Raw genomic sequence first — 23,418 nt, 5'->3', positions numbered from 1 at the left:
GGGCGATCATTTCCACTCCACATCCGCGTCCCTCTGAACCCCGGGGCTGGCCGGACTGGTCCCCGGAGTTCCGCGACCGCGGTCAAGGAGCGCGGGCCGGCCTCCCCCGCGCATGCGCACGGCGCGCCCCGCGCGGCCGCCCGGCCGGGAGTTACCCCGCCCCCCTCCCCCCACCTCCCGGCAGGCAGAGTTCGCGCTGCAGAAGTACGAGGAGCCGGGAGGGTCAATCTGCGCCGGCGTCTAGGCTGCTGGCCAAAAAGCTCTGGCTAATCAGGAGTCAAAGCTGCCTCCCCTTCGCGCATGGGAAGGACAAACTAACTAACATTGCAGAGTTACCGTCCCAGAGCTGGGCGCCGTCGCCGTGCACCCGCTCCCCGGGCCCGCCGCCGGCGCGATGTGCCTTCCGCTGCTGCTGGGGCTGCTGCTGAGCGTGCTGCTCCTGGCGACCCTTTGCAAAGTTTACCTAGGACTCTTTGCAGAGAGCTCCCCCAACCCCTTCTCCGAGGATGTCAAGCGGCCGCCCGCGCCCCTGGTGACCGATAAGGAGGCCAGGAAGAAAATTCTCAAACAAGGTCAGCTGGAGGGACCTTGGGAGTGCGAGGCTGAGATTGGGCATCCTTGTGGGTTTGTGTGCCCATTCCAGGAGGGGGAGCCGCTGCCGGGCCCCGGCTAGTTTCCCCGTTTGTAAAGTGCAGGGCGGGCTTCCTTGCACGTGAAGATGCCCACTTGATGTCCAACACCGGTGAGAACATTCACCTGGGCAGGTGCTAGGAAGAGTGAGCCCGTCCTTAGCATCGTCCTTGGAGTGCGGAGGTCTGGATATAGCCAAGTCCCACCAGCCCCAGCGGTTGAATGAGGCCTCGCACCCCTGGAGAAGTAAGAGATGTTTCCCCCATTTGTTTCTAGGATCTTAACTTTTCCATTTGCCCTCCCACGTGGGCTCAGGGACATGGGAACGCTGCACAGAGGGGCATTATGCCCATCAAGTGATTGATGTGGTTGACCCTGGTTGTAAAACTGATTTAACAGGGTGTCTCAGACCCAGAATCCGGTCTTCCATCAAACGGATTACTTCTGCTGTTATCTTTAAAGTTTATTTTCGTCTTCCTTCTGAGCTTTAAGGAAAGTTCTACTGCTTAAAAAAAAAAAAAAAAAAGCCCTTCTTTAATCTTCAGGGTTCCTCAGGTAATTTTATACTTCTGTGTGAAAAGTCTTTGCTATGCAGTGGAAGACCAGTACTTGGGAGATCAGAGTTTTAGTTTGAACTCTATCACTATTTTACTGGAAGCCATTAACAAGTCATTTCACCTATCTGAGGTTATCTGAAAATGAGATGACTAGTTTAACTTTTCAAACCGGTTGTGATCTATTAATGGGTCATGAAATCAGTGCAGTGGATTGTAACTAGCATTTTAAGATGCAGTAAATAGAACATAGCAGGGGTCTCCATTGTGGCACAGGGGTTAAAGACAGCACTATCAAGCTATTGCCAGCCACTGCAGCACAAGTTCAAGCCCTGGCCAGGGAGCAACCCACATTATGCAGCAGACCCCTCCTGTATCGCCCGCTGCTTCCCTCAGCAGTGTATTTCAGTAGATCCAGCTGTTCTCTTCCCCACTCTGTCTCTGGTGAATCCTCTCACCCCCCACACCTCTGGCTTATACCCCATAAATAAATAAATAAATGCATAAATAATGCATAAATAAATAAATCTTTTAAAAATTGTAAAATACATAAACATTTAAAAAATAGAACATAGCAGACTGTGTCAGGCATAGTTCTGATAGGTATTGAATAGTGAAACTTCTGTTTCAGGCATCTATACTACATACTTACATATGTTCTGGCTTATGATATAAAATGCTCTTTCTAAAAATGGTTGAAAAGTTAAAATTTTCCAAGTCCCCTTTGCAGCCTGAAAAACTCAAATCTTTGTTTTTTCTGGAGTGCCCTTTAAAGGATGAATCTTGTATTGGAAGTGCCAATATGGCACCACGTGCTGTCCAGTTATATCATGTTTAGGTGCTGCCTCCTTAGCCCTGCCTCCAAACTTCCCCTCTGCAAGAACAGGGCTGTGATTTCTCAGAGCAGCAGCCTCTGTCCTGCCCAAGCTTCTGCATCAGGATCTTTTTTTTTTTTTTAACATGTCCATTCCCACACAAAATTAACTTTTATTGTGTGATAACATGGAAGATCTACTTTCTGAACAGCTTTTAATTTCCACATATAAGTAAAAACATACAAAAGCTTGCATTTTTATAATACTTCACTGTTTTAAAAAGATAGCATTTATATTTTTTTATTTTCATATCAGCACTTGTATTTGTTTTTTAATATATTTTATTTTATATAATTTTTACATCATTTTTCATTCTTGCACAATGTTTGTGTTTTCATTTTGGTTATATTCCCCATACGGTTCCACCCCTCTTATTTTGACCCTAATCCCTTCTCTCTTCCACCCCTACCCCCGTGTGTCTCTGGTTTATACCACCAGGCTGTTCCCCTGCTGCCTGCAAGGGCTGTTTTTTCTGACAATAGCTTATGGATGGAAAGTCCCTGAGCCAGCGACCTGCCCCATGGCACTTTCCTCCCTTCCCCAACTCCTGTTTTCTCCCTTCCCTAACTGTGTATTTGCACTTAGATTTCTCAGTTTGTATTATTGTCAAGCTTCTGTTTTTGTTCCTCTAGTAGTTTACTGATTTCTACTTTCTTTGAAAATGGGAAAATCCCCAGGTGCGTAGTGTCTTTGGTTAAATCAGTTCAGATCAAACTAAATCTCTGTTTAATCTGCCTGGCTGGTCCTGAATATCTCCCAGGCTAAATGTTTGCAATATTTTTGTTAGCAGCTCTGAACCAGTCTGCTCTAGAGTTTTCTTGCATTATAGAAACTAGGAAAGTCTTCCTTCCTTTTTTGCTGCCCTTGCTTGAGAAGCCCAGCTCTATTCCCTCTGTTGCAGCTTTTTCAGCCAGCCGGGTGCCAGAGAGGCTGGATGCAGTGGTGATTGGCAGTGGTTTTGGGGGCCTGGCAGCAGCAGCAATCCTAGCCAAAGCTGGCAAGAGAGTTCTGGTGCTAGAGCAACATACCAAGGCAGGAGGCTGTTGTCATACCTTTGGACAGGATGGCCTTGAATTTGACACAGGTAAGGTTTATGTGAAAAAGGGACTGGAGGACCTCTCTGGTGGTGCAAGGGGTTAAGTCTCAGCATTATGAAGCTATCCGCAGTCACTGCAGCTAGAGTTTGACCCCCAGCCAGATTGCTGACCCACATGGTGCAGCAGACTTCTGTCTCATCTGCTATTCCCCTCAGCAGTGTATTTCAGTAGATCTGCCTGTTCTGTTCCCCAATCTGTCTCTGGTGAATCCGCTCACCTTCCCCCCACAGCTCCTCTGATCTGCACCCCAGCTCTTGTATGCATAAATAAATACATCTTTTAAAAAGAAAGAAAGAAAGGGACTGGAGCAGCCATTGTGGGCTGCTACTGATCATTCTGTTGTTTGGGAAGCTTCATCTTCTCTCTCAGTACCACTTCCTTTGTCTGACAGCCACACCTGTCAGCTAACCTGGCAGGGATTTAGTGGTGTCTGCTGCCAAACCTCCCTACAGCAAGGGTGATTATCTCCCTTCAGGTGTAGACTTGGCCATGTAGGAACACCTTCCACCTTGCTTCCTTGTCCACCTTTTCAGGGGTCAACCCCCATCCCTATGATGCCTTGTTTTTCTGTTTCCTGACAGGAATCCATTATATTGGGAGCATGGATGAGGGCAGCATTAGTCGTTTTATCTTGGACCAGATCACTGAGGGGCAGTTGGACTGGGCTGCCTTGTCTTCTCCCTTTGACATCATGGTTCTAGAAGGGCCGAGTGGCCGGAAGGAGTTCCCCATGTACAAAGGAAAGAAAGCCTACATTCAAGGCCTCAAGGAGAAATTTCCCCAAGAAGCAGATGCCATTGACAAGTACATAAAGTTGGTTGAGGTAACATGGACATCCTGAGGTGCCCCTGTTTATGACCAACAAGGCTGACCTTCTTCATTTTGGAATGACTGGTGGGAGGCAGAAAGGGAGAAACAACTGGTCAGTCCTGTACTCAGGCCCCACCAGAGCTGACCTGTGTGCCCAGCTGGCTCTTGTCTCTGGAGCCTGGGCTCAGCTGCTGCCATGCTCACTCCAGCCTCCAGGGAATACCCTTCTCTCCTCCCAGAGTAGGCTGCCTTCCATGTGGTCAGATCACTCTCATTTTTTTTCTTCATTTGAGATCACATTGGGATTTTTCAAAAGGAATTTGGGCAGAAAAGCAAAAAAAGCACTCATCTGATTACAGAATGGGAAAGACTCAGTGGACAGATTTTTAAATATCTTAACTCAGCAAAGTTCAGCCATCAGTCAGTGTAACTGGGTCCTGGGCTTGCAAGCTGTTGGAATGGTGATTCTGCACAGTGGTGCTTGAGACGAGACCTGTTCTCCCCTGCTTATTTTCTCCCCCAGGTGGTGTCCAGAGGAACCTTCCATTGCATCTTGTTGAAGATGCTCCCGTTGTTTCTGGCTCAGCTTCTCAACAAGTTCGGCCTGCTCACCCGCTTCTCTCCCTTCCTTCGAGCATCCACTCAGAGCGTGGCTGAGGTCCTACACCAGCTGCCTGCCTCCCCAGAGCTGCAGGCGGTGCTCAGCTACATCTTCCCCACTTATGGTGGGTACTGGCTGCTGGAGGACGAGGTGCTGCCGCCCTCCTGACTCTGTCTCTTTCTGAGCCCTCTTGGCTGACTGAAATGGAGCAGTATAAACCCCAGGCCCTCTGAAGCTTATGGATGAGAAGTCTGTCTACCCAGCTGGATTCCCTGGTAGAAATTCCCTTGGCCTTTGCCCTGGATGATTCCTCATTTAAACCAACACTGTCCTCCATGCTATTGGCAGCATGGCTGCTAGAAGGGAGGACATTCTCCCTGGTCCCGACTTCTGTAAGATACCCTATGTTTGAATGGAACAGGCCCTCTGGCTGGCCTGAGTCCTGGGGATCAAATGGGTCCTGAGAGAGGCAGATTCAGGCTGCTTGTTACCTGACAGGGGCCAGGTTACTTTCTGAATAGGGTCGCTCTGCCTCATCATCCTCTTCTTCCTCCTGTAGGTGTCACCCCCAGCCACAGTTCCTTTTCCATGCATGCTCTGCTGGTTGACCACTATCTGAAAGGGGCCTTTTACCCCCGAGGTGGGTCCAGTGAAATCGCCTTCCACACCATCCCGGTGATTCAGCGGGCTGGCGGCGCTGTCCTGACGAGGGCCACTGTGCAGAGTGTGTTGCTGGACTCAGCTGGAAAAGCCTGTGGTGAGAGTCGGGCATCGTGCGTCACAGTCCCTGGGCTTCGGTGGGGGAGCCCTGGGTGCAGAGATAAGAAAACACTGAGGGCAGAAGGTATAGACAAACCAACCTCCTCATAGGTGCTCGTTCAAGGCTAGACTCTGCCCCAGGGCAGGAGCCTGGGGGTAGCCATCAGTCTGGAGGCAAAAAGGAAGCAGGAAGTATAAAGGATTGCTTGGTCTCCAAAGGACAGCATTTAATCATTTATTCAATAGATTAAAATATTCATACAGTAATCTGTGATCTTGTGTGTAGGGCTGTGTCCTTGTCATCGTTATGTTTATAGATCTTAGCAAGTTATAAAGACTAAATGTTTAGTCACTAAGTGACTGGTGAGATGAATGAGTAACCTGGGCACACCATGAGGAAGTGTGCAGGCAGGCAAGATGCCCTCCCCTCTGCATGCCAGGAGCTCCTTGCCTGGCTCAGGTTTTTTGCTGTTACCTTTTTTTTTTTTTTTAAGATTTATTTATTTATACAAGCACTGGGTACAGTCAGAAGCGCGGGAGGGTGAGAGAATTCACCAGAGCCAGAGCGGGGAGCAGAACAGACAGAAGGACCAAAGTACACTGCTGAGGGGAGCAGCGGGCGGCAGGAGAGGTCTGCGCGCCATGTGGGACCCTCCTCTGGTGGCTGGGGAGCAGCCAGGGATCGAACCAGCGCCGCAGAGGCCGCGGGCAGCCTCGCAACCCAGCGCTCAACCGCTGCGCCACCGGGGAGGCCCCCCCTTGGAGGGTTTTAAAGAGAGTGTTTTGAACTCTGACAGCAGTAAAGCTGGACCTGGATTCCAATGGGAATCCAAGCTCTTGGCTTTGGGCTTCTTGTGGAGGCTGTTGAGTTTGGCTAAAGAAAAGATCTCCCACATGGGGCGGGGAGGAAAAAGGAAGGTGAACACAGAGTGTGTCCTGTGGAGCACCTCAGGGAGTTTCGCGCTTCAGTTTTGCCTGGGAGCTTCCTCCCTGGCCCTGGCCGACTGGGTGCCCGGGTCTGAGAAAATGAAGCATAGGCTTAGAGAGATGTGTTAGGACCTGGGCTTTTCTCTTCCTCCTGGAGTGCGCAGGCCCTCAGTCAAGCTCTTATGCCTGCAGGGGTCAGTGTGAAGAAGGGTCAGGAGCTGGTGAACATCTACTGCCCCATCGTGATCTCCGACGCCGGACTGTTCAATACCTATGAGCGCTTGTTGCCAGAGAGTGCCCACTCTCTGCCAGGTAAAGACTGGGCTGCCTGCCCTCTTTCAACTTCCCCAACTTGGGCTCTCTACAGCCAGCGTGCTCAGCCTGCATGAGGCTTTCCCTTTGTCCTTCAGCAGAAAAGGGGAGAACATTGGTGTCACATCAGTTTCCATTAAGGCCTGTGTTTGGCGGGTGGGAGACAACTTCCTTGGGTCTCGTCATCCCCAAAGACCCTTCCATCATTACTTCTTTCATTCTTGGAGTATTTCCCCCTTGTGACTTCACCACTTTTCCCTCCTCTCTTTTTAAGTTTCTATTCCTAGTTGCCCATTTTCAGTTGCCCTCGATCAGAGATCATCTTTCTAATAGTTAATGATGGAGGGCAGAATCCTTCAGGGACGTTTCCTTTATGTTCTTTTCATTACGTTTGTGGTATGAAGCTTTTTTCCTTCCTATCTCACTTCTTTCGAGTGGGGAAGACAGATCTGACATATCCGTGAGGGGAGCAAATGCTGGCGTGGAGAGGAGAAGCTTGATCTAACTGTTGTGTGCCTTATTTGGGACACCAGGTGATCTTTTTCTGCCTCTTTCAGGAACCAGCTCCTTACTGGGGTAGGGCTGCAGGAACACCCTTCTGGCTCACTTCTATCCTTGAGCCCTGGGCTTGAAATTTGGGACCATGATGGAAATAATCTGCTCTAATAGGCTGTGTCCCAAGAGAAAAACCTGGTTTTGTGGAGGGGGGAGGTAGGCATATTTATTGGGTGCCTTTGGTAAGTGTATATGAGAAGTTTTGCTCTTGCATTGCACTTGAATCCCATAGCCACCTGGGAGAGAGCGCACATTATCCTAATGTTTACGGCTGAGACACTGAAGCCTGTACAGGCAAAGTAACTTTCCACGGCCAACCAGCTCAAAGTGGCAGGCATGAGAACAGGGGTGGATCTGGCCAGAAAGCTGGGCTCTCGGCTTCCTGTGCGTTTTGACGTTGGACCTTCCAGGAAAGGTGTCGCTGAAAGGGTAGGAGAACAGGTTAGCCCACAGAGAACAAAGTGGCTGAACCAAAGATGGGTGAGAAATTACTATTTGGAAATGAACTTTGACTGTCATGTAACTAGAAGCTGCTGGTGTAATCTGAGGAAAGGATCTGACTGGCCAGGATGGCACCAATAATCCAGGAGGGTAAGAGAGGCATCTAGATAAAGACCTCTGGCTGGGGCGGGAGGTGAGAAAGGAGTATGCAAGATGCAGTTGGGATGGGAACCGTGGACTTTAATGGAGGAGACTGGAGAGCTGTGGAAAGAGCTCTAGTCTATCCCAGAGGCCAGCCTGTGGTTTCTCTCTGAGGAGCTGGGGAGGTGGGTGGCAGAGTAGTTTGGGAGAAGAGTGAGGTCCCCTCATGAGAGAGAGGGAGGGGTGGGCAGTTAAGGTATAAGGCCTCTTTCAGGAAAAGGTATGAGATGTGTCCAACTGAAAATCAGCCTTCCTGTCCCTTTGCCTCACTTAGCATCTGCTGCCAGCGAAGGCCTCCTCCTCTCCGATTGGGTGTGCTCAGTGGGGTGAGGCACAGACTGCCCAGTGGCAAGGTAGCTGGGCAAGGCTGGGTGCACCAACAGACTTGACCTTTGGCACTGTCCGCCTCCCTCTCTCCCAGGACCTCTGAACCCTGACATTTTTCTCGGGCAGGTCCCGGTGTCCCACCCAGACCTGCCCTCTCCCTGGGCAGCCATGCTACAGAGTCACCTTTCTGTACATTCACCAGAGGAATCTTTTCAAAGCTTACACCTTCCACTGCTGTTATGTCTCCCATCAGGGACCAATTGCCCCCTCCTTCCCCTGCTTATCCCCTTTATTCCCAAGGGTGGGGAGTTAGATGCTGTCCCAGTTGAATCCCAGTGAGACATTACAGGCAGTGGCAGCATTACCACTTAACTCAGAGTCCCGAGGTGCTGCCACTCCTGTCTGGAGAGTTCTCATAAATGTGCATACTTCTCAGAGATGGGAACCAGCTATCTGGCTTTTGGGACGGGCAGTGCCAGTTGGGCTTGAGGGTGCAGGTGGGTTGGTCAGGCGGAGGGAGGCCTTGTGAATAAAAGCACCTCTTTAATTCCACTGCTGAGCCTTGATGAGGTTATGGGGGATGGCCTGGAGGAAGTTTTTTGAGTGGGGAAGAACGGTCTGACATATTGGTGAGGGAAGCTAAAACTGGCAGAGAAAAATCTTGATATCATAGTTGTTGGTTCTCAGGGTGATTTTTCCTGCCAGGTATATAATTCCTGGACTCCTTCCTTCTAGCTGGGGAGAGGGAGAGGTGCTAGTTGGAGGTAATTGCTTTTCTAAGGGGCCTTTGAAGACCTTGGTTTCATTTTTGGGGCCCTGGTTCTCTTTGTTCTCAAGTCTACCCATCCTAGAGGGCGGTGTCAGCAGTGTGATCACACCTGGATGCTGAAACCCAGGTGACAAGGCTTCCTGTGGCTTCTGAGCAGTTCATTTCTTATTTCTTATTTTGGCTGTGAAAACGCACGCTCCCCTTCCCTCCTCAGTGTGCTCTGCTGCCATAGCTGGGTGTCTTCAAATCATATGCCCGCGGTCGCATTATAATTATTATGCCCCCTTTTACTCTCAAAGGCCTGTTTTGGATGATAAACTGTTGATAATTCTGTTCCCCCTGACCTTAGCACTCAGTTCTTTGCAGTCTCTATTCGGGGAGCCACCTTTCAGGAAAATCTCTTTTCCACTAGTCAGGGATCACATCTGACCCCTTGTAATATCCCCAGGGCCTGGCTGAGTGTTCAGCACATAGGCCCTCCATAGGCACCCTCAGGCAGGTGCTAGAGATGGCCCCAGGGATGGGTACAGAGGATGAGACTTTGTGGGAGAAGTTTCCAAAAAACTGGTCTGGGGTCATCGTTGGGAGGTGGGGACCCCTGCTGTTTAGGTCCTAAGGACATCAGGTGTCTCACAGTGGCTGCCTCCAAGGTGCTGTTCCTCCGTCCTCCCCAGGGCTGAATCTTGAAATGCTCAGTACCAGTAGTGCTCCTTGCATTTGTTTAACTGCATTGTTTACCATTTTGAGGCCTTGCATGGATGGTATGGCACACTAGGCAACTACGTTCACTCATCCAATTGCTTTTATTAAATACTGAAATCAAGGCTTATAAAAAACTACCATTTACATGTGTGGACCTTAGGCATCCACTCATAACTTAAAGGCATTAAGGGAAAGATGACTGCCTGCAAGCACCTGGAGCCAGCTTAGGGAAGCTGGGTGTCATCTGCTTCTAAGGGTACCCAGAGCAGAAGTAGGTGGAGGTGGAAAAGCAGGAGTCTGGGATTTTGTCCTTCACTGGCAGGAGAGTGAAGAGCAGACCCTGCCTGGTCACTGTGGGGATAACAGCTCTCAGAATGGCCCCAGGGCAGCAAGGCTGCCAGCTGAACTGACAGGCTGCAGATAAAGTGAGGCCTCCGGGTGGCAGCAGATCTCCCAGGACTGGAAGTGGCTGTCTCTGGCCACAGCTCACAGGTGTGCTGACTCTCTGGCAGGTGTGAAGCAGCAGCTGGGGATGGTGCGGCCAGGCTTGAGCATGCTCTCTGTTTTCATCTGCCTACGGGGCACCAAGAAGGACCTGGGTCTGGAATCTACCAACTTCTATGTTTATTTTGACACAGACATGGAAAAGGCGTAAGACGTGTTTGTGTGTGTGTGTGTGTGCGCGCGCACACATGTGCGTGCGTGTGAGGGAGGATGTTAGCGTGGGCCAAGAGCCTATGCACCCCTTCTTATCCCCCTAATGCTGGGGGAAAAATAGGAGATGGGGATGGGAGGAAGTGGGTGAGAATTGCTCATTTCACCCTCAGGATGAAGAGTTACCTCTCGATGCCCAGGGAAAAGGCTGTAGCACACATCCCTCTGGTCTTCATTTCTTCCTCATCAGCCAAGGACCCGACATGGGAGGACCGATTTCCAGGTGGGCTTAAGATGCTGGGAGAGGAGGGTTCAGCAGTAGTGGGGCAGCAGTAGTGACCCCAGGTCTGCATCCCCAGGGCGGTCCACGATGGTCGTGCTGGTGCCCACTTCCTATGCGTGGTTTGAGGAGTGGCAGGAGGAGCCAAAGGGAAAGCGAAGCAGTGACTATGAGACTCTCAAAAACTCCTTTGTTGAAGCTGCGATGTCAGTTGTCATGAAGCTTTTCCCGCAGCTGGAGGGAAAGGTAGGAGGAAGACCGTGGTTGTGGTGATAGCTCTGTTGGTGCCATTGCTACCCTTTCTTTGGGGCAGAGAAATTACCCTGAGGTAACAGCTCCAGGGAAGGGCAGGGACCCGTGCAGGCTTAGTCAAGGACAGTACAAATGGGAGAAGAGACAGGGTCTCACCGTTTCTGTTCTTGTCCCTTGGCTGCTTTTTTTGCCTCCTCAGGTGGACAGTGTGGCTGGAGGATCCCCACTGACCAACCAATTCTATCTGGCTGCTCCCCGGGGTGCCTGCTATGGGGCTGACCATGACCTGGGCCGCATGCATCCTTGCGTGATGGCCTCCATAAGGGCACAAAGCCCCATCCCCAACCTCTACCTGACAGGTACATTGATAACCTCAGACCCTGGGTCTCCTGACACCCAAAGTCTTCTGGCCCTGCTGTCCCTTGCAACCTCCCATACTGAGCTGAGATTTCTGGGCAGGCTAGGGGCCTTGTTTCTGAGCTGTCGTCATCTCTGGGTGACCCTAGTATGAACGGATGAACAGCTCTTGCCCTCCCACGCCCCTCTCCTCACTTGGGTCTCTACTCGTCTCCTAGGCCAGGATATCTGCACCTGTGGGCTGATGGGGGCTCTGCAAGGGGCCCTGCTGTGCAGCAGTGCCATTCTGAAGCGGAACTTGTACTCAGATCTTAAGAAGCTTGGCTCGAGGATCCAGGAACAGAAGAAGAAGAATTAGTTCAGTCAGGGATGAGTCAGAGGATTTTGCCCAGTGCTTGTGGGCATAGCCCCTGACTTAACCATAATGTCTTTCTACATTAGTGCCTTGCTCACATAAAGTACTTGTAATTTGGTTTTAATTTCTGAATAGTGGCCTTATACACAAGTCTAGCATAGATCATAGTCCTTAGACTGAAGCTTTCCCACCTGATGAAGGTGATAAACTCAGTTTTTCAAATATGCCATCCCTACTAAAAGACCCAGGGTGGGCTGCTGATTTAGATAGCCTTAAGGTCTCATCGAGCAGGGCTCTGCATTCCACAGCCACACCTCCTTACTCTGAACAAATACCAGGTGGACAGACCCTTGAAAGTATTGGCGAGCTGAAGCAGGTTGGTCCAGTTGTCCCAGGACTTCCCTCACTTATTGTTAGGGCTGCGTCACAGGAGTTCTACACTGTTGAAGAGAAAGGGTACCTAGTGAAGTTTCAGTCAAAATGTGGAGATGGTTTTGGTTGTAGTGCCATAGTTTCAGAGGCTTTCAGATCCTGCTTTTGCTGAGTTTAGTGGTTGCTCCAGAGGCTGGAGAAATGCGTGACACAATCATTGTGATTGTGGAGGCAACGGAAAGATATTAGTGAGGTCTATGTTAGAAGACAAGGACCAGTTCATATACAGCCAGGCCCTAGGTTCATCTTCCTGGTGATCAGTGGCATCAGGTACTCAGCACCCCAGCACCCAGACAGCCTCCATGCCTGACTGCAGGACACATCCACAATATACAGGGAAGGGTGATGGGAGCAGTTTGGGAACAGAACTGGAAAGATGACTTCACTGGGGTAGAAGCTGCTAAAAAAGTATCCCAGACTACAGGTACAGCAGAAGACACATACAGGGAGATAGCAGAGGCCCAGCTACCTCCTGCACCTAGAACACCAGGACTGCCTGGTGGGAAGGAGAAAGAAGAGGGTTAGAAATCAGTTGACATGAGAAAATGGAAAGCGATAGAATGTGTGCAAAGCCCTGGAGTGGCATTTTCAGTTTAGTGCTACATTTGGGGATTAGATGGGAAGATGAATGAAGATTGACAGAAAAAATGCCCTTTCACTTACTTTTGGCCTTATTTTAATGCAATATTAATAAATTTGATAACTATAGCTTTAATATTTGAAATTTATTTCGGTTTCTGCAATGATACAAAACTACATCAAGATGGCATTCATGGACGCTCAGTGAAACATTATGTACTGAAAATACTTATCATTAGCCCAAAATAAGCTTTAAAAATTATAGTTAAGTTACAAAAAGCTGAGAATATAAAACACTGCAAAACAGTGGCAATCTAATAACCAGGTAAACAAAAAAGGGAAACAATTTCAACAAGCAATCATTTTGTTAATAGTAGACTTCTACATTAAAGGAATATTTATCGAAGAGTGTGAGGAGACAGATTTTGTAGGCAACCTGAAACCCTATACAGCTCAGACCCAAGGCCTTTACACAGGAACTTCTGAATTGAAATAGTTAAGAAATTCATGTGACTTGTGGAACCTGCTGGGTTAAGATTCTTGGCTCTGGATGTATAGTTAAATTAAACCTGAAAATCTCTTCCCAGGATTTATTTAAGCAAGGGGATACCAAACACAACCTTCCCAGCAAGTTTTCAGAAAACAACTGGCAGAACTACAGGATCTGGGCTATAGCACACTCCTCACTGTTCAAATGCTTCAGAACACATGCAAAAGGCTGGCTTTCGCCACGCAAGCAGCATTATGTATCAAGTTACCCTGTAAAAACAAGGGGTGGGCTTCTGCTTTTTGATTTAAATGACATAAATTGGAGAAGAAAATGAGAATCACCATCAGGGGAATTTGGGAGGTTTACAATTCCATCACTGAATAGTTCATTAAAAGCCACCACGGGAAAAGAAACCTCAGAATATATATAGCTAGTTGTCAAGTCTTTCCGAGTTGTCTTAGCCTTTTAGACAGACTGGCCTTCCACTACCCCAGGGTCCCAAAGTGGACTTTCATGGCTCCCTGTGCACCACTGCCCGCCCCACCCCCGGCTTGCCCAGTGCCAGCACACCCTCATCCACACACAATCTCTAGGAAAACTTGCTATCTTTAAAAAGATAACTACCCAGAAATCAAGTTGTCCTTTGGTATGAGAGATGTCCTTGGTTCACTCTTCAAGTGAAAGGTAAATTCTATTGTACTCTTTCAGCACAGGAAATGATACTTCACAGACGCTCAAAAGGTGGAGCTATGTGGATTCAACAATATTCAGTTCTACTTGGTGCAGACCCTCTTGGTTCCTGAAGTCAATCTTTTTTCTTTTTTAAAGATTTATTTTTTATTTATACAATAGCTGGAGTACAGGCCAGAGGTGTGGGAGGGTGAGAGGATTCACCAGAGACAAAGCAGGGAGCAGAACAGGCAGACAGACCTAAAGCACTGCTGAGGGGAGCAGCGGGCAAGACAGGTGAGGTCTGCAGCGTGCCATGTGGGAATCTCCCTGGCCGGCCGGGAATTGACCTGATGCTGCAGAGGCTGCGGACAGCTTCATAGCACTGTGCTCAACCCGCTGCACCACCGGGGAGGCCCTGAAGACAATCTTCCTGCGCTCTTCATGAGCAAAACCTACCAAAAAGGGACCGTAGCCAGCAGCCAGCAAGAGCTGTGTGAGAACTCAATTATGTCACATCCTGATGTCCTCAACAAAGAAAACTTCTTTGCAAGAATAAATTGAACTCCTGAACTACCTAGGAAATGCCACTAGGCTGGGCAGATGCAGAGAGTGCCTGCTAAGGATGCATCCAAAGCAGCTTAGTTTTCTTGGTGAGACCGGACAGAGACATCAGATGCTGATTGCCTTATTATCTGAAGTTCAAAAATGAGTAAGTGGCAAACTACTGGAATAGAATGGAAAGAGCCAAATGGGGTGGGGGAGTTAGGAAGGTACATAGGAAAACTTGAGCTGGGCCCTGAAGAAATAGATTCTGGGAAGGCAAGGCAAAGAGGAAAAGGCAGTGCATTCTAAGCAAACTGCAACCATGGGACACCTGGGACCAGAGGGCATAGCAAGAGCAAAAAGCAGCGGGGTCTAGGTGACACCTGACAGGAGGGCACTCTGGCTTGGCTGGGATACAGAGGAAGACAGGAGAGTGCCAATCTGCAGAGTCCTGAGCACTAAAGCATCTATAAACTGGGTTCTCTAAGCTATGAGAGGTAGTGAAAAAAAAACTTTAGATAAGGGCAAGTATTTTTTTTTTTTTAAAGATTTATTTATTTATTTATACAAGCACTGGGTACAGTCACAAGCGCGGGAGGGTGAGAGAATTCACCAGAGCCAGAGCGGGCAACAGAACAGGCAGACTGATGAAACACACTGCTGAGGGGAGCAGCGGGCAAGGCAGGAGAGGTCTGCGCGCCATGTGGGACCCTCCCCGGTGGCTGGGGATCGAACCGGTGCTGCAGAGGCAGCAGGCAGCTTCACAGCCCAGCGCTCAACCGCTGCACCACTGCCGAAGCCCAGGGCAAGTATTTTGAAAAGAGCAATCTGGTCTCTCTGCACACCAGAGATGAGCAGGAGAGCCAATCTGTGGCTCCTTAAAAAAAAAAAAAAAAAAAAAAAAAAATCACAAAAAACCCAACACTCAAAAAAGAAGTGACGGGAATGTGGGTATAGGACAGGAAAACAAAGAAAATGGGAAGGAAGGTTGTAGCTGAAGATATTAGAAGAAAAAAATGTATAAGACTTGTAACAAGAGAAAATGATAAAAGCTTGCAGTTTGGAGTTGAGATGATTAAAGAAATGAAGTTGAGAAGGGTGTACAATAGCTGGAAGAAAGAAATCCTGTTTTAGTGACAACAGGACAATCAAACTGAAATAGCACACAGGACTGGATTCTTTGGGATGCAGGTCAAGGATAAAGGCTTGGGAGTTACAATAAAAAACAGATGAGTTTCTGAGGAGACAAAGGAATAGCAAGATCTGCGTTTGATAATATGATGAACAGGATGGTTCTTTCTTCAGACTTCTTCAGTAGCACAGAAAAGGCAAAGAGTTATTAGAAGCCAGGACAGTTTGTCAGAGAAACCAGAAGAAGGGAATTTCAATGTGGAGGGTAAGTATGTCTGTCAAGAGTAAGACAAAGCCTTGAAAAGAGCCATTGGATTTGGTGTTCTGAACCTCTGGAAAAACACCACTAGTAGAAAGATAGGAACCAAAGTAGGTTTATGAAGGTTATAAAGAAAATAAATGGCAAGGCAATGGACACAACTTACTGGAAAAGCTGAGCAGTAAAATGATTAACAAACAAGATGGTCAGGAATGGGGGAAATTTGGGCATGCACGAAGGCAGAAGGAAAGGTGCTGTTGTAGACAGGCACAAATAGAAAACATTAGAAAGGAGGCCAGGGAGAGAAAGGAGACAGAAGGGAAAAAAGCAAAAGGGTCTTCCTCAATGGTAGGAGAATCTGCAAGAAGATCCCTCAGATCGGAGGAGGTATTAATGGTTGGTGCACAAGTAGAGTGATGGCAAGGACCATTCATTCCTTCATCTCCACAAAAATGTTTATCCCCCCCAAATGGAAATCTCAACTCAAAGCCATGTGCTGTTTTAAGCAAGGGGGAAGATAATATGACAAACGGATGGACCCTTCTTCAGACTTCTTCAATAGCAGAGAATTCATATTCCCCTCACCGCCTGCATTCCTTGTATTTCCCTGAGATCAGTGATTCTCTTTTATTTTTTTCCCAGAAACCACTTTCACTACGCTCACTGTAACTATGCATGACTAGAACAGATTTAAGACATCAAACAACAGCATTATTCAAGATGCTACTCTCTGTTATACCTGGGGAACTCTCAATTTCTTGAATTTTAAAAAACCCTGACATGGGATAGGAGGAGAATTTTTACTAATTGTCCTTGGCATTTTATATCATACGAGAGGACCACTCACTAAATTAAGGTAAAACAGTTGGTGAGAAATGTTTTAGAAAAGTCATTCGAAGAAACTGCAAACTCATACCAAAACCCTTCTACAAGTTTTTTGCAAAAAGTTCCTATTACAGTTGCACGTATGGAAGAACATAGCATTTCAATAGTAGTAACTGTATTTTTAAAAATCTGCAATGGGAATAGCGGCTTTACAGCTTTACTCCCACGACCCTCAAGTTCAGTTTTATACTCAGTATACCAAATGGAAGTTGATTCACTTTGTCTTCATGAATATGAAAATATCAGAAAAACTGTGAAGAACATATGCTAGATGGGTTGCAGGCAATAAAGCATTTTTTCCAACTGCCATTTGGTTTACTGCTGAGGCCTTTGGAGAAGTATGTGTTCACAGTGGCCCTCTGCCCATCAGTATTCATCTTCTTCATCATTTGCAAGGCATATCTCCCCAAAGTAAGAGGCCTTGGCAGAAAACACCTCCACTCTTCTCCTGGGCTTTACAGATGTTTTGTGCTGAGTGCAAAACTATTTTCAAGGGTTAACTTTACTACAAGGCCCAAGAGAGGGTGCTCAGCAGTAGTAGCCTACTAGGGCTGGGGTCTCCCTTTGGTCAGAGCTGGGTTCCCACTTGCTCCCTCTACTCACACTCAGAGGTGAAAGGGTGGAAAACACCACCATAAATAAAGGGAACACAAGAGTGCAAGGTCACCAAAGTGCAGGTGCAAAAACCAAAAGTCCCCTGCCTCTGTCACCAAACTCCAGAGGAGGGACTGTCTCTTAGGTCACAGTTTTTACTCTTCATTTCTCTTGATTTAGAAACAAATCAGCAGGCAGGACAAGGTTCTCAAGAACAGAAAGATCAAATCTGAAACGAGAGCAAAATGGTCCATTGGTAAGGTTCATCTTTTTTCAGAGGAATTACTTTAATGCTAATTTGGGATGAGGGAGGAAGGGGGAATACCTTATAGGTACTGCAGTTCAGAGAAAAAACTCAGTATTAAGACAAACTGACCCTCTACCTTATATCAGTAACTAATTAAAAAAAAGGACAAAAATTATATAAAACTCATTTTGAAATAAAACAAACACTAGAAAACTAGAAAGTATATATTTGGTGGAGGAGACATGGCAAGCTTGGTTTTTTTTTTTAAAGATTTATTTTTATTTTATTTATGCACACAGGTACTGGGGTGTAGGTGTGGGGGGGGGGTGTGTGAGAAGATTCACCAGAGACAGAGGAGGGAGCAGAACAGGCAGATCTACTGAGATACACTGCTAAGAAGAGCAGTGGGTGAGACATGAGAGGTCTGCTGTGCCACGTAGGTTAGTTTCCTGGCTGGCAGTTGAACTTAGGCCACAGTGGCTGGTGATAGCTTGACAGCTCTGAGACTTTAACCCCTGTGTCACCAGGGAGGCCTGAAACTTGGTTTCTGCTCTCTATCATTCCACATAATTTCAAGTTGTCTACGTGGACTTTTTTTTAAAAAAAGATTTATTTATTTATTTATTCATTCATTCATTTATTTATTTATGCAAGAACTGGGGACTGGGGTACAGGCCAGATGCGTGGGAGGGTTCATCAAGACAGAGCTGGGAACAGAACAGGCAGACAGACGAAATACACTGCTGAGGGGAGCAGCTGGCACGACAGGAGAGGTCTGCCGCGCCATGTGGGACCCTTGCTGGCCGGCACTGCACTCAACCACCTGCGCCACCAAGGGAGGCCCACTTTTTTAATCAGAAAAAAATTGTAAGGAGGAAAAGTCCTAAGAGTCATTTATCTAGGAAAGTACTAGGTCAAGGGCTCCATTGCGAAGCTAACCTAGTAGGCTGTTAGCAAAGTTCTGAGTGCAGTGGCTTACTCTGTAGCTGATAAGAGCTGCACAAGTGATTTGCGTTCCCCACAGGAAGTCTGGGGACAACCCACATTTAGGTAGGTTACTAACTACTCCTTATCAGTGACTTCATTGTCACCGAACAGAAAGGGGAAGGAAAGCATGTGTTGGCAGCAAGGCAGGGGGAAGACACTGTCCCACTTAAGCTGCCTTTGGGAAAAGCTTACTCAGTTCCTGGTGCTACAAGGTGGAAAGGGAGGCTTTACTGTCTGGCAGAGGCCTCAGCTGGCCACACTCAGGAAATCTAGAGCCCAATGCTAAGCAGGGCTGATCCAGGGTGTTGAAGGCCTGTATGTTTCGGGATTTGTTCATTTGTACTACGTGTAGTCTAGTGCTGTGATACAGAAAGTGTGTCAACAGCAGTGAGCATCATCTGTGTAGATGCACATGCTTTATCCCATGCCTAGAGAAATCAGATTTTGTTTCTTGTCACAATTCCCAAGGTGATGCATATGCCTATTAAAATTCATGAAGTGCTGCGGTAGGACAAAAAGCGCAGAACAGGAGCCTAGGGTGTAGCCATCAGATCTTGATTTTGCCATAAATTTGTAATGGGAACTTAAGAGGAAAAAAATCATGTTCTGGGCCTCAGTTTCCTCATTTGTCAAGAGAGAACTGTTGCAGAATACCCAAAAGTCTACTTTGTGACCTGAAAAAAGCAGGGGCAATGATAGCAGCATCCCCAAATCAGCTGCTGTTGCTATGCCATGCAAGCCCACCACGAAGCCCACATCCCATCTCTTTCCCATGGACCTGGTTCTTCCCTCCTTACCTTCTGGTCCAAACGCTGATAGTCACCAGACTTTGGCCTTCGAGTGACTTTGGATCGTTTTCCTTCCAGAACAAAAGCAATAATCTGGGAAAAGCATAAAGAAAGTGATTAACAAGTGGCTCTCTAATGACCTATTTGTCTCTGAAATGCGAGGTGGTCACCTGGTCTACATTTGTTAATGACCCTGAGGGGAAAAAAAACAATTCTCCCTCCCCTTCCCCAAGGACGCCTACTTATAACAATTTTAAGGATGACAGGACCTAGTTACATCAGAATCCCTCATACTGCTAAACAGGAAATGACAGACAGAGAAGGGCTGTTCTGGACACTAGCTTGTGGGAGTCTGTATAATTTACTACAGGCCACTCAGCTGAAGATCTACAGACTCTTACTCAGGAGCTCCAGGCAAAGATATCTCCTCCCTTACTTATTATAAACATTAAGTACTTTTTTTTTCAAAAGACTTATTTATGCATACAAGATCTGAGGTGTAGGCCAGAGGTGTGTGTGTGTGTGGGGTGAGAGGATTCACCAGAGATAGAGTGGGGAGCAGAGCAGGTGAGACAGGAGAGGTCTGTTGCGCTATCTGGGTCAGCTCCCTGGCCAAGGATTGAACTCATGAGACAGTGGCTGGCGATAGCTTGATAGCACTGTGTCTTTAACCCCTGTGCCACCAGGGAGATCCTGCATAATTACTTCTTATCTGCAGATGTACTTTCACCTCTCACTTTGCTTCATTTTAACTTTACCACTTTCATTCCCCTAAGGTTACTCTCTACGATGAACACTGGATATAGAATAAGGAACACACCAATTAACTCACTCCTCACTGACTATTGTGAAATGAACTCTTCAATTTTAACCAGGCTGGACAAACAGTACACTAAATTCTTAGGTGTCAACAGGACATGACATAATTTTGTCATTAGAGTGATTGCTAAGTGAGAGAGATTACTTCGCAACAAACGCTGCCAATGAAGTAAAAGGTGAGCAGATCCTTACAATTTCTGACTTTTCTTCTAATCAAACTCACTGACTGCAGAAGGCAGTCAGTCCCTGGGTTCTTTGATGTCGTTAAAGACTATGTAACTGAAACAGCTTTCTGCCATTGGAGATGGAAGTTAAAAACTTGGGAAAGGGGCCTCCCTGGTGGCACAAGGGGTTAAGATGCAAGCTATGAAGCTATCTGCAGCCACTGCAGCACGAGTTCCATCCCCGACCAGGGAGCTACCCACACGGCGCAGCAGATCTCTCCTCACTCGCCTGCTGATTACCTAGCAGTGTACTTCAATCTGCCTGCTCTGTTCCCCACTCTGTCTCTGGTGAATCCTCTCACCCATCACACCTCTGGCTTGTACCCCGGTTCTTGTATGCATAAATAAATCTTTAAAAAAAAAAAAACAACTTGTGAAAGGAAGTGAGAAGTGATGCACTGTTTTGAGAATGGAAATGGGAAAACAAGTGCTCACTGCTTACAAACTGTCAAGTTCTCAGGTTCTCTGAGGCCGTGAAGGATCTAGTTCAGGCATATGGGAGGAAACCCCAATTCAGGTCAGATTATAATAGTGTCCTAACATGGCACCTATGTAGTAGCAGAGGGCACTCAGAGGAAAAAGGTAACATAAAATGAAAGATTTAAAAAAACAAGGGTAGGGCCTGCCTGGTGGCGCAGCGGTTGAGTGCCAGGTTGCGAAGCTGCCTGCAGCCTCTGCAGTGCCGGTTTGATCCCCAGCTGCTGGGCGAGGGTCCCACATGGCGTGCAGACCTCTCCTGCAGCCCGCTGCTCCCCTCAGCAGTGTACTTCATCACTCTGCCTGTTCTGTTGCCTGCTCTGGCTCTGGTGAATTCTCTCACCCTCCTGTGCTTGTGACTGTACCCAGTGCTTGTATAAATAAATAAATCGTAAAATAAATAAATGACCTCAGATTTCTGTAATATATACTTAGTTTCCAATGTAAATGTGTAATTAAAAATTAAAAAAAAAAACAAGGGTAAAGAACTATAGTAGGGTCTGAGAAAAAACTCGTTTGTTTTAAAAATCTTCTAGCTCATAGGCAGATGGATAATGGATACTGGTCCATATCCATGCTCTCAAGGTGGAGGAAATCCCATTTCTTAAGGCAACATTTTTTCCTTTATTGAGGTAACATTGGTTTAAATGATTCAGGTTAATAGGCTTACACCTCTTCAGATGTATGTTACCACACCACCCCAACCAAAGCAACCATAGCCCTTCTCTGGACTTACCTTGCGTTTGTTGTGATAAGCAATGTAGAGGCCAGCAACGATAATGGCTGCCGTCACCAAGTATGCAAAGAAGTGGCTGCTCTCTGCACTGGCACTTCCAAGATTGTCTTCGTAAACATCATTTTTGTCCATATTCATAGAATTCAAAAGTGTCCCTTCACGGTTCTCACTGGAGGCAGGGTCATGCTCTGGGTCACCTTCAGTCTCCTTGAATAACACATCTTCAATCGGTTCTGAAGATTTACCTTCTCCCTCATGCTGGAGTGACGTGGAAGAGCCCTCTTTTGTGAACTGTTGCTCGGTATCCAAGTTGCCAGGACCATTTTTCAAGGACTGATGCTCCTTAGCCAAAGTACCAGATTTGTCTTCAGTGGTCAGGCGCTGTTCCTTATCTGACTCAGCAGGGTTGTGTTGGGTGGTCTGCTGCGGGTTCTTCCCGGACTCCGCAGGGTTGTGCTGGGTGGTCTGCTGCGGGTTCTTCCCGGACTCCGCAGGGTTGTGCTGGGTGTTCTGCTGCGGGTTCTTCCCGGACTCCGCAGGGTTGTGCTGGGTGGCCTGCTGCGGGTTCTGCCCGGACTCGGCAAGGTTGTGCTGGGTGGCCTGCTGTGGGTTCTGCCCGGACTCGGCAGGGTTGTGCTGGGTGTTCTTCTTCGGGTTTTTCCCCGACTCGGCAGGGTTGTGCTGGATGGCCTGCTGCGGGTTCTGCCCAGACTCGGCAGGGTTGTGCTGGGTAGCCTGCTGTGGGTTCTGCCCGGACTCGGCAGGGTTGTGCTGGGTGGCCTGCTGCGCGTTCTGCCCGGACTCAGCAGGATTGTGCTGGGTGGTCTGCTGCGGGTTCTTCCCGGACTCCGCAGGGTTGTGCTGGGTGGCCTGCTGCGGGTTCTGCCTGGACTCGGCAGGGTTGTGCTGGGTGGCCTGCTGAGGGTTCTGCCCGGACTCGGCAGGGTTGTGCTGGGGGGCCTGCTGAGGGTTCTGCCCGGACTCGGCAGGGTTGTGCTGGGTGTTCTGCTGCGGGTTCTGCCCGGACTCGGCAGGGTTGTGCTGGGTGGTCTGCTGCGGGTTCTGCCCGGACTCGGCAGGGTTGTGCTGGGTGTTCTGCTGCGGGTTCTGCCCCGACTCGGCAGGGTTGTGCTGGGTGTTCTGCTGCGGGTTCTGCCCGGACTCGGCAGGGTTGTGCTGGGTGTTCTGCTGCGGGTTCTGCCCCGACTCGGCAGGGTTGTGCTGGGTGTTCTGCTGCGGGTTCTGCCCGGACTCGGCAGGGTTGTGCTGGGTGTTCTGCTGAGGGTTCTGCCCGGACTCGGCAGGGTTGTGCTGGGTGGTCTGCTGCGGGTTCTGCCCGGACTCGGCAGGGTTCTGCTGGGTGGTCTGCTGCGGGTTCTGCCCCGACTCGGCAGTGTTGTGCTGGGTGGTCTGCTGCCGGCCCTTATCCGATTTGCTGGAGTTGCGATCCGCGGTCAGCTGCGGCTGCTGCTCCTCCAACGCGATAGAGTTCTTCCCGGATTGGTGATCCTCATCTAACTTGGCGGAGTCTCGGGTCTCAGAAGACGGCAGGTTCGAGGTAGACTGGTTGGGATTTCTAACTGAAGGTTCATCTCTCTTCGGCCTGACAATGGGGATCGAAATGTCATGGGCTGAGGTGTTCAATGCGGCTCCTGAAACGGAGAAACCAGTTGGCTCTGGAGAGACGCAGGCTACAAGGAAACCCTCACAGCTAGCAGATACCGAGACGGGCAAACGGGGGTGTGGGCGATGGCGAACGGCGGGGTGTAGGACGGGGAAGAAGCGCGCTCAGGTGGCAATCAGCCACGGCAAGGATGGTGGTTCTGGGGGCGAGAGTGGGATTACTGCGGGTGTTGTGGGTTTAGGGAGGGGGTTTTACCGGCAGCTCCAAGGCTCAGCAGGACCAACGCAACCAGGAACCGCATCCTGCACAGACTGCGCTTCCGCCCTCTGCAATTCTCGCGAACTGTGCTCGCGGGCTCAGCGCTCTCGGCCCCGCCCCTTCCTGCGTACGTCCCCCTCCCGAGCGGCTCCGTCCGGAAGAAGGGCGGGGCTTGTGGAAGGCCCGCCCACGCGCGGGGCCGCTGTCGCTTCCCC

The 23,418-nt window shown here is 48.7% G+C and overlaps 2 protein-coding genes across 4 annotated transcripts; one reads left to right on the top strand and one right to left on the bottom strand.

Annotated features, from left to right (window-relative positions):
• Positions 1–221: 221 nt before the first annotated feature.
• Positions 222–20,993, top strand: RETSAT (retinol saturase). Of its 3 annotated transcripts, XM_037527737.2 has the most exons (11): positions 222–572; positions 2,961–3,143; positions 3,738–3,979; positions 4,490–4,691; positions 5,127–5,324; positions 6,446–6,565; positions 10,073–10,211; positions 10,388–10,497; positions 10,574–10,740; positions 10,946–11,105; positions 11,322–12,697. In XM_037527737.2, the coding sequence occupies exons 1-11, from the start codon at positions 395–397 to the stop codon at positions 11,459–11,461; spliced, it is 1,839 nt and encodes a 612-aa protein (XP_037383634.1). In that variant the 5' UTR covers positions 222–394; the 3' UTR covers positions 11,462–12,697. The 3 variants fall into 3 exon arrangements, with proteins under 3 accessions (XP_037383634.1, XP_054557774.1, XP_037383635.1); XM_054701799.1 differs by lacking the exons at positions 10,946–11,105; positions 11,322–12,697 and adding an exon at positions 19,842–20,993; XM_037527738.2 differs by lacking the exon at positions 10,946–11,105 and having other exon boundaries at positions 11,322–11,392.
• TGOLN2 (trans-golgi network protein 2) lies at positions 12,521–23,286 on the bottom strand. Its single transcript, XM_037527736.2, has 4 exons — positions 23,201–23,286; positions 21,322–22,973; positions 19,075–19,158; positions 12,521–17,272 (listed from the first exon to the last, which is right to left on the bottom strand). The coding sequence occupies exons 1-4, from the start codon at positions 23,244–23,246 to the stop codon at positions 17,267–17,269; spliced, it is 1,788 nt and encodes a 595-aa protein (XP_037383633.1). The 5' UTR covers positions 23,247–23,286; the 3' UTR covers positions 12,521–17,266.
• Between the last annotated feature and the right edge of the window lie 132 nt (positions 23,287–23,418).

This window comes from Talpa occidentalis, unplaced genomic scaffold (genome assembly GCF_014898055.3).
Source record: "Talpa occidentalis isolate TD23 unplaced genomic scaffold, MPIMG_talOcc4v2.1 talOcc4.5, whole genome shotgun sequence".
NCBI lineage: Eukaryota > Metazoa > Chordata > Mammalia > Eulipotyphla > Talpidae > Talpa > Talpa occidentalis.
The sequence above is the reverse complement of the archived record's forward strand: the minus strand, read 5'-3'. Positions and strand labels throughout refer to the sequence as shown.

Bases quoted from the DNA above. Each gene is read 5' to 3' on its own strand.
- TGOLN2 (XM_037527736.2), bottom strand. From the start codon at position 23,246: ATGCGGTTCCTGGTTGCGTTGGTCCTGCTGAGCCTTGGAGCTGCCG. The intron at 22,974-23,200 runs GTAAAACCCCCT...TCTCCGTTTCAG, and splicing joins GCTGAGCCTTGGAGCTGCCG to GAGCCGCATTGAACACCTCA. The intron at 19,159-21,321 runs GTAAGTCCAGAG...TGCTTTTCCCAG, and splicing joins CTTATCACAACAAACGCAAG to ATTATTGCTTTTGTTCTGGA.
- RETSAT (XM_037527737.2), top strand. From the start codon at position 395: ATGTGCCTTCCGCTGCTGCTGGGGCTGCTGCTGAGCGTGCTGCTCCTG. The intron at 3,144-3,737 runs GTAAGGTTTATG...GTTTCCTGACAG, and splicing joins TGGCCTTGAATTTGACACAG to GAATCCATTATATTGGGAGC. The intron at 11,106-11,321 runs GTACATTGATAA...CTCGTCTCCTAG, and splicing joins CCCCAACCTCTACCTGACAG to GCCAGGATATCTGCACCTGT.